General features: G+C 45.6%; 1 protein-coding gene and 1 pseudogene across 3 annotated transcripts; both read right to left on the reverse strand.

Annotated features, from left to right (window-relative positions):
* Nucleotides 1-240: 240 nt before the first annotated feature.
* On the reverse strand, nucleotides 241-4,552 carry ZNF32 (zinc finger protein 32). 2 transcript variants are annotated; one of them, XM_080914819.1, is made up of 3 exons: nucleotides 4,475-4,552; nucleotides 2,585-2,724; nucleotides 241-1,175 (listed from the first exon to the last, which is right to left on the reverse strand). In XM_080914819.1, exons 2-3 carry the CDS (start codon nucleotides 2,652-2,654, stop codon nucleotides 427-429), a joined length of 819 nt encoding a protein of 272 aa, XP_080770945.1. In that variant the 5' UTR covers nucleotides 2,655-2,724; nucleotides 4,475-4,552; the 3' UTR covers nucleotides 241-426. The 2 variants fall into 2 exon arrangements, with proteins under 2 accessions (XP_080770945.1, XP_080770944.1); XM_080914818.1 differs by having other exon boundaries at nucleotides 241-1,217.
* A 4,495-nt stretch (nucleotides 4,553-9,047) lies between these two features.
* LOC308418695 (large ribosomal subunit protein eL29-like) lies at nucleotides 9,048-9,515 on the reverse strand (annotated as a pseudogene). The gene has a single exon. The product of its transcript is annotated as a large ribosomal subunit protein eL29-like (transcript).
* Between the last annotated feature and the right edge of the window lie 252 nt (nucleotides 9,516-9,767).

Raw genomic sequence — 9,767 nt, forward strand, 5'->3', positions numbered from 1 at the left:
AACAAGTACATGATTCTTAGAAAACCAGATCATTCTAATTACAAGTGTAGGCCTGAAACAAATCTCCATGTGTGCACTCCAGCCCCAGGAGATAATTTTTTTAAAAAGACTTATGGTACCAACTACAAATCTAAAATCTGTATCTGCTATATTAAGCAACAGGTCAATTGTGACAGGAGAGGTTAGTGAGTGTGCCTTGGGAAATTATATCAAAATAAAGAAATTATGAAAAATACCTGATAATGATAAACAGGACATTTATTTTTCATATTCATTTGGGGGAAAGGGAAAAAAGTCAGTTTGCTCTATTAAATGCTGGTCCTTCTGAAAGAACTTCCACTTACCCTATAACACTGGATAAGATTCTTGATTACAGAGGGTTTTGTACTCTTAATTTGTAAGAAGAGCTTCCTTTGATGAGAGTGCTTACAGAGTGAGCCGTTGTGAGCAGCTTCGTTGGTGCACAGCCAGGCTCCCTCTCTGAGTGAAACTTTTCCCACACTGGCCACAGAGATAGGGTGTCTCTCCCGTGTGGATTTTTCCATGCAGAATACAATTCCCCCTGGTGTGGAAGCTCTTCCTGCAGTGGGAACACGCATAGGGCTTCAGACCCGTGTGAACTCTGATGTGAACAATTAAGCTTCCTTTCTGACTGAAAGCTTTTCCACACTGGTCACATCTATAGGGCTTCTCACCACTGTGAACTCTTCGGTGAACAGCAAGGTTACTTTGATTTCTGAAGCTTCTCTGGCAAATGGCACATTCATAGGGTTTCTGTCCAGTGTGGAGTCTCTCGTGGACAGCTAGACTGCCTCGCTGACTAAAGCTTTTCCCACACTCTTTGCACTGATAGGGCTTCTCTCCCGTGTGTATTCGCTGATGTGTAACTAGATTGCCTTTGGCCCTGAAGCTTTTTCCACACTGGGTGCACTCAAAGGGCTTCTGACCAGTGTGGATTCTCTCGTGCAATGTCAGACTACCTTTCTGCCGGAAAGACTTCCCACACTCCTGGCAATCATAGGCCTTCTGTCTCACTCCAGGGGAGTCTTCCTGGAGTGCCTTAGAATCTGGGGACTTTTGTTCCAGCTTCTCTCTTCTGAAAGAACTCTGGAAATCCCAGCTTGAAGATCCTGTGGCCTCTGAAGGATCATACTTGTGGGCTTCTGTCATCACATCTGGTAAAACGAGAGGGAAGTCATGTAAGATGCACCAATATGCTGAGTGAGAAGAACAGGGAGAAGAGAAACATAATCCTTAGAGGGCTTATTGTGCGCCAGGCATTATCCTACAAACTCTGAATATATATAACTTATATATAACTGAATCTTGAAAACCATCCTGAGATTGATATAGATAATAAACTCAGAGCATGGGGTGGTCACATAACTATTAATCTAGGATTCCAATATGAGCATGCTCCGTAGCTATATACTGCCTTTAAATTTAATGCAGCTTCTCAGATCCTTAGGACATAGACAATATTGTTATTAATTTTTGGAGGGGGTGCCTGGGATTGAACCTGGGTCCTCTGGAAGTATAGTCAGTGCTACCCACTAAGTCCTAACAAAATTATTTTGTAAGAGGCAGAGGCAAGCAGATCTCTGTGAAAGGTCAGCCTGGTCTACAAAGTGAGTTCCAGAACAGCTAGGGGTACAGAGAAAGCCTGGCCCAAAAAGATAGAACAAAACAAAACTAAACAGAGGGTTCATAAAATTAAGAAAATTATATAGAGAATTACACAGAGCCTTTTACCTAAGTTTTAGCTGCCTCCCAAACAGGTGTGGAGTCAGGATCTGAAGGGAATAAAGCTTTAAAACCTTAAAAGCACTCCTTTAAGACAAGCATAAAGCCAAGCAAAGGAAAGACCAATTCCAGTGAGAAGCTCCAAGGCTTACACTGCACTGGCTCCGTGACAGTCTCCCTATCCCGGCCTGCTCTCCAACAGTCGCTGATGATCTCAGAAAATGAGCCAAATGAGCCGTATAATTTCAGATATCTTCCGTCTATGCCTTGAATCCTTACAAGCTGCAGCTTAAGGTGTGTCCCATTGTAGCAATGAAAAGCCTGAAGCTGAAGGAACTTCTTTAATAATGCAAATAGGACTGGAATTCCTTCTTTTAAAATCCACAGCATTTCTGGCCCATTAAGCTACAGTGGAAGGGAAGAAGCGCGTGCATTCATTCTCTTCCTGTTTCCCTATCTTTCCCATCTCAGTGTTAGAGCGGAGAGTTCTCATTCAGCCTAAGACAACCTCAAGATCACCTCTGTATCAAATTGCTTTTTCTTTTTCTGTTTCCCCCTCAAGACAGGGTTTCTCTATATAGCCCTGGCTGTGCTAGAACTCATTCTGTAGACCAGGCTAACTCACAGAGATCCACCTGCCTCTTGCTTCATAAGTGTGGGGAGCAAAGGCGTGCACCGCCATTCTCCAGCTTCAAGCTGTTTTCTTGCTTTGTTTTGACTATCACTTCCCATTCAGCTTGCAGGCTTTTCCTGCAACCCGAAGAAGAGTGAGTGTCACCAAACAAATGCATCTTCTTAAAGGGACTCTGAAGTCATCCCGGCAACCAGCTGACTCACTCACTGAAAAAGGCTACATTCTGGGCATATCTTCCATGACAGTCCAGCAGGGTAGCTGTTGGAAACCCAAACATGTCCACTCCTGCTCGATGACTTTGATCACCGCCTCTTTATATGATTCTTCCATGGGCTGGGCTGGAGTACCTGAGGGACAGAAAAAAAAAAACAAAAAACAAAAAAAAACAAAACAAAAAAAAACAAAACAAAAGACAAACAGTAAAGGGCAGAGCTGAGAGTTGAGAGCAGTTTGGGACGTAAACACAGGGCACCCAGACCGACTGAGGTAATGTCACCGCAAAGTGGGCTAAAGGTAGCAGGACTGACTGAGCAGAAATGAATCTAGGAGCAAAGAGGCAGAGGAAATGGGACAGCAGATTCCTACTATTGGTCCCTTCTGTTTGTATTTGGTCTTGACATGAAACTGGGGTCCTGTACTTCCCAGGCAACTGTCAAGTTTATTCCTCAAGCCTAAGAAGTCAGCACTCAGCCTTCCTGACCCGTGCTATGAAGGAATAGCTCCAGGCCTCCTTTCCAGTTCTCCAGAAGTTACAAGGACCTAACAAAGCCGGTTCTGTTACCTTCTGGCAATTCTTCGTAGGCTCTAAACCCAAACCTTCACTGCCCCCACTGTGGAATGCTTATTTAAAGGATCAAATTCCTGAATCTGTACACTGTAGTTATGAAGTGGTACAGTATAGTCTTTGTTTCAGTATACCCAATCAAAATGCTGGATTCCTAATTTAATGAATTAGCAATCTGATGGTACAATTTTCTACTTTATTAACCAAGTATCGAACACATCTATCCATTCAGTTATATATCCTGATGACAAAAAAAATCTTTAAAGGATTCACTTCCAACTTGGAACACAGGGGTCCCCTGTTATGCTGCAAATGTATTCGGTTAGAAATACAAGATCTCATTGATTAAAAATAAAACTAACACCCGACCCCCCCCCCCCCCATTCACAAAGAAAAGCACATGGTGACTCTTCCCTGGGGTTGGACTCTCTGGACTGTCTACAGAACACGGGTAAGTTAAGTGAGCACAGTATATGCCTGAACCTCTCCACTGGCTAACAGGTAGCCAGCTGTGTCTCAAGACTCTCCCTGATTAACAGCAGGGCAACTGACAACAGGAAATGGTCAAGGGAGAGGCGTGCTCAAGTCAGAACAACCAAATTCTTGTAGACACTGGAAGAGAGTGGTTTTAACACAGAACGCTGCTATTTCCTGTCAGAAATGTTACCGCAGCTCAGAATTAGGCTCTGACAGACTTGGGGTTTTGCCTTGTTTCCCTCGGTGTATGACCTGGAGCAAAGCAACCTAACAGCCCCGACTCCAGTTACTTCACTTAGTAAACAAGTTAACACTATCTCATTAGATGGCTCTCGGAAAACATATGACCAGAGAGCGAGGGATCTCTTACATTTGAGACACGCCCTGCAAATCCAAGACCTAAAATGGTGCTTTTTTTCAGGAGAGAGGGGCTGGAGGACAGACAGGGTGATGTGTAGGGTTTGGGAAAAATGTAAGGAGGCGATTTAAGGAACCATTAGGAGCTTCTGGGTGAGGATGAATTCCATGAACGCTGGACATCAACTCCCTTCTCAGCTCCCTAGGCGCGGACTCTGCATCTCCTGGCCTAGCTGGACCTTCCTGTGGTCCCTCCCACGCTCGCGGGGCCCCAGCCTCCCAGGACCCCGACATTGCAGCAAGGCCCTTCCGCAGCAGACCGCGGCCCACCCGCTCTCCGACCAGCGCACTCTTATGTGCGGCTGGCGATTTTGGCCTGGGCGGCCGGCCTGGCCTGCTCTCACGCCCTGGCTGGAGCGGCAGGCTAACGATACAGCCCCCTCTCTCGGGCGCACAGACCCGGCCTCAGCCTCACTCACCGCAGCGGCGCGCGCCCGCAGACAGACAAAGCCGGCGCCGAGCCCGTAGCAGCCGCTGCAACGCTGCACATCGCCGGACCACAACTCCCAGGAGCCTGCGCGCGCCCTGAGGCACTGTGGGAAGCGCCGCTGCGACGCTGCGGCATAAACCAGGACCGCTGGCCCGGCACTGGCTGGTTCTGGTTGGAGGGGAGCGCCGTCCTGTGGAGGAGCGGTAGTTAAAGCTTGGGGATGCTTGTGACGTTAAACTACAAAAGACTCGGGGTTCTTTGTAGGGCTCAGAAATCGGGAGTAAGTATTTCGGACAAAGAATCAGGGGAACTCTCTGATCCGTGTAATAAGGTTTTTTTTCTTTTCACCCAAAAGATGGACGAGGCACTGGCAGGGGCTTCGGAATGTGATCGTGGGTGGGGATCTCACTTGTGGGGAGCCCAGGACCGACAGCTCCAGTACCCCACAGGGCACCTATGCGGGGCCTGGAAGCCTTTCTGCGCCAAGGGAACTCGAGGAAACAGTATTCCCTGAGTTAACACTAACATTTTCTTCCTGACTGAAGACGTGTGACCCAAGGGTTGAGATTTGAACACTCCAAGGAGATGGGCGAGTAACCCTCTTCTGAGAAGCTGCGAGAGCCCCAGCTGCTGGGCAGCCCAGTCCTTGGCCCCCGGGAGGGACGTGGATGCTATTGAATATCCATAAAATAAAAGCCCTCTTAAAATGCCTTAAATTTCATCGACTGGGGAGTTTATTTATATGCATTTCTAATAGCTTTTCTGAAGGGCATTACTCTGACCCTGGAGCCCTGACTTGACTTCTTTCCTATTGCGCCTTCTCCAGAGTCCTCCCTTAGGTGACTCAGTTATCTCATTGAATGAAAGACCATAAGAAATGTTTCCCCTTTCTCTTGTAGTGCCCTTGTTCTTTCCCCAGAATTACATGTGTCAGACTGGACTAAACATCCGACTTCACAGGATATCTCTGTTCTGTGAGACCAGATGTGGGATTAGGACAAATTTCAGACACTGCCAAAAAAAAAAAAAAAAAAAAGCTGACAAAGCTTTGGTAGGAAGAGGGGGCTGTCCAGGGAGACCATAAATCACATTTCCTTCATAAATCTCCAAAGATTCCCTTAAACAGCTTTGGGGATATGGGCACACTTATAGTTTGAAAAAAAAAAAGATCCCGTTTTGTTGTGTGTGTGGGTTTGAGGCGTGTCTTACTGAACCTGTGGAGGTCAGAGAGTCATTGGTATGAGTGGGCTTGCAGCTTCCCACAGGGGATCGAACTCAGGTCGTCAGACTTGACAGCAGACATTTTTACCTACACACCATCTTACAGATCCATTTGATAGTGGTGAGGATTGGGTTTGGAAGATCAGAGTCCCTAGACACATAGTCTTTGCCCAGATCTTAAATGGGGTGTAAACCTCAGCCACCACCTGTGTCTTAACATTTGCATCAGGAAGAGGGTGCTGAGTGAGGGCTAGAGGGGAGTTCTGTGAGTGCAGATTTAAAGGCTAGTTAAAGACTCCTGGTACTTTAGATCGCTAGGGGACGGAATGATAATTCAGAAATGACAGTATGACAGTCTCAGTATTTGGATGAAGAAGATGCTCAGTGAACTCAATGCTAAGATCCTCCCACGTGGATCATATTCGTGATATAAAGCACAAATCCATAAAAGCCCCAGAAGAGCAACTGAATTAATGTGATTATAATGTCATTGCAGGAAAGGGTTTTTGCAACTATGATAACAAGGACAAACATAAGTAAGGAAAAGATTAAAATTTAACACTTCTTGTGCCCAGCAGCACTAAAGGATTAGTGACATGGGTGATGAAGGGGTTTTTTCCCAGAGTCACAACAGACAGAATCTGTTGAGATTTACTGCAAGGAGGCCATGGACATGTTTCTCAAGAGAGGACACAGCTGAGAGGGGCGGGAGGCCCTCTGTCATAGTAGGGGGAGGGGCTTCTTGGTCTTAAAATATTGCTCTCGGTTCTTTTCAGTTATACATTCCTGCCAGGTGCTTAACACCAGGTAGGTGGTGGCCCCAGATGATGTTTTCTTTCCTTTTCTTTATTTAAAAAGATGTATGGGGGCCGGAGAGATGGCTCAGTGGTTAAGAGCACTGGCTGCTCTTCCAGAGGTCCTGAGTTCAATTCTCAGCAACTACATGGTGGCTCACAACCATCTGTAATGAGATCTGATGCCCTTTTGTGTCTGAAACAGTGTACACACATACATTAAATAAATAAACAAATACCTCTTTAAACAGAGATGTATGTGTGTGTGTGTATATGTATGTATGTATGTATGCATGCATGCATGCATGTATGTGTGTGAGTGCTCTGTCTTCATGAACACCAGAAGAAGGCATCAGAGCTCAGTATAAATGCTCATGAGCCACCATGTGGGTTCTAGGAATTGAACTCAGAACCTCTGGAAATTACTCTAGTACTCTAAACTGCCGAGCCACCTCTCCAGCCCCTAGTTTCTTTTCTTTTTTTTTTTTTCTGTTAAGATAAACTGATATTCTTTAGGAGGTTTTCTCTTACTTGTAGGGACCTTTCAGGAGTCCCCTGGCTCTTTGTTTTTATTAAAAGAAAAGACATGTGTGAGTGTTTTGTCTGTGTACCACATGCATGTTTGGTGCCCACATGGTCAGAAGAGTGATAAAATAATAAAAATAAGTCCTAATGTTAAGGCTTATTACAAGGAATTAAAAGCCTGATAAACAGCAAAAATACAAGTAAACATCTTGATAAACTTGATAAACTCTGTCCCTTAAGTCACATTTTATAATGTTACTTGGCATAGATCAGAGCTTGTTTCAAACAGAGGGCTGGATTTTAGTTTTATACCACTGTATTGGTTTTCCTCTTTGGAGTTAACAACCTTTACACACGTTTTCTTTAATAAGTGGCAGAATAACATTTATGAACACTTTAACACAATTTGAATCCTAATTCTGTTTATGACACAATGTTACAAATCGAAAATTTTCTGTGATGACAGTCAACCTGTTGGGACTCACCTAGGAGACAAGTCTCTAGGCACACTGTGGGGGAGCATTTTTAGATTGGGTCAGCTTCTCGGCATGCCTCTGAGGGATCATCTTTATTAGGTTCACTGAGGTGGGAGGACAGACCCTGAAAGCGTGTGACATCATCCTTCTTTGGCTTTGATACTGGACTGGAAACAGAGTGTGCCTGAGCATGCTGAGCAGTATCGTTTATCAGATCTGCTTCCTGACTGTGGCTGCACTGTGGCCGACTGCATGTAGCTCCTCCTGCCATGATTTCCCTGCTGCGATGAACTCTATCCTGAAACTGTCAGCTAAAGCAAGTCCTTATTTTCTTAAAAAAGGTTTTTATTTGTGCAGCGGTAGAGTCTACCTTTAATGCTAGCACTTGGGAGGCAGAGGCAGGTAGACTGTTAGTTCAGGGCCAGCCTGGTCTACAGAGTGAGTTCCAGGACAGCCAAGGTTATAAAAAAACCCTGTCTCAAAAAACCAATGAGGGGGCTAGGTATATGGATGTTCTGATTGTATGCATGTCTGCTTACCATGTGTGTACCTAGTGCCTGAGGAGGTCAGAAAAGGGTGTTTGACCCTCTGGAACTGAACCTGGGTAACCAGGTTAACCTCAGCTTAACCACTGAGCCATCTGCCTAGTCCCCTGCCCTTTTCTTAAGTTGTGTTTGTCAGGGTATTTATCACAGCAATCGAAGACCAAGACAAACTGCCTACAGATAGTTAAAGTGTAAGGGTTTGCTTGTTGGAGCTTTGCAAACTCTATGATCTTGGGCAGCAAAACAAGTAGAGAAAACACATAAAGAACCAAAAATATTTATGCAACTGTAAGTTTGGCTACAAAAGGCATCTTGTACTTTAAAACATTGGGAGAGATAGTTATAATTTCTTGGAGAGACAAACGAGAGAGCAGGGACGGGGGAAGGACAAGAGGGAGGAGAAGGAGAAAAGGGAAAGATTGTTAAGTTTAGCAATGATGTGCATTTTACAGGCTGTGACAGACCGGATCAAGCTGTACAGTGGTCCCAAGGCTGAGTGTCATGGAGGTGGAGAGGCCAGTGTTCCTGGCCTATGAGTATATGCAGTTTAAGGATTTAAAAAAATTATTTATTTATTCTATATATGCGAGTATATAATTGCTGTCTTGAGACACACCAGAAGAGGACATTGGATCCCATTACAGATGGTTGTGAGCCACCATGTGGTTGCTGGGAATTGAACTCAGGACCTCTGGAAGAGCAGTCAGTGCTCTTAACCTCTGAGCCATCTCTCCAGCTCACTCTTCCTGCTGAAACAGGGTATCATTGGGCATCCCTGGCTGTCTTGGAACTTACTCTGTAGACAAAGCTGTCTTTGAACTCACAGAGATCTGCCTGCCTCTTCCTTCCAAGTACTGGGATTAAAGTAATGTACCATCACTTTTTTTTTTTTTGTCTCAAGTTTATTTGTAAAAACAGCAGAGGACACTGGTCATCTGCAGTAGTGTGTAGGTGGGTGTGTCACGGCAGTCAGTCTGTCTGCACATTGGCAGGAGCCTTCTCTATGGGGCCTTCACAGGGGCCTGGGCACCTTTGGGAGCCTGAGCTGGAGCCGAAGCCTGAGCCTTAGCTGGAGCTTTGGCCTCTGCCTTGGTTTGAACCTTGGGCTTTGGTTGGCAGAGCCTACGACCCTTAGCCATGTAGCTTCGAATCCTCTTCCCAAGCTTGCAGTGAGCAATGAAAGCCAGACGGCTGAGTTTGTGGCTGGGGCCCTTTGGCACCTTAGGCTTGATGACCTCAGGCTTCACAAGGGCACTGAGGACCTCTGCACGTGTGCTCACTGCCTTTGCATTGTTGGTCTGCATCTTTTTCAGGCCTTTCTTGTGCTTCTTGGCAAAATGCATGTTCCTCAGGAACTTAGGATCAACCCCCTTAAGAGATTCGTATCTTTGTGACTGGGGTTTCTTGATGCCATTCCTGTGCCATTTGCAGGACTAGTTGTGTGAGGTGTGGTTCTTGGACTTGGCCATGTCTGCACTGTAACCCGCGGCTCCTGCAGCACCTGAGACCTGCGTACCATCACTTTTAAAGAATCTGTTTTTGAGATTACATCCCAGGAGCAAGTTGAAATAGAGGTTGAGTCTACAAAGGTGTGACCCTCAAAAGAAGGCTCCTGCTGTTGGTGATAGACTTCTGTCCATTTGGAAGGAGTCTGAGGCAGTACCATAAGTGAGGTGTCTCCTGAGGAAAGGGGGCCTCCCTGTGTAAAAGCTAAACTCACT

The sequence above is a fragment of the Micromys minutus genome (genome assembly GCF_963924665.1).
Source record: "Micromys minutus genome assembly, chromosome: 3".
NCBI lineage: Eukaryota > Metazoa > Chordata > Mammalia > Rodentia > Muridae > Micromys > Micromys minutus.

What these genes read in the sequence shown, in the direction of transcription:
- ZNF32 (XM_080914818.1), bottom strand. Translation starts at nt 2,654, where the DNA reads ATGTTTGGGTTTCCAACAGCTACCCTGCTGGACTGTCATGGAAGATAT. An exon ending in CCAGAATGTAGCCTTTTTCA is followed by an intron (nt 1,218 to 2,584) that starts GTGAGTGAGTCA and finishes CTTCTCACTCAG; the next exon opens with CATATTGGTGCATCTTACAT.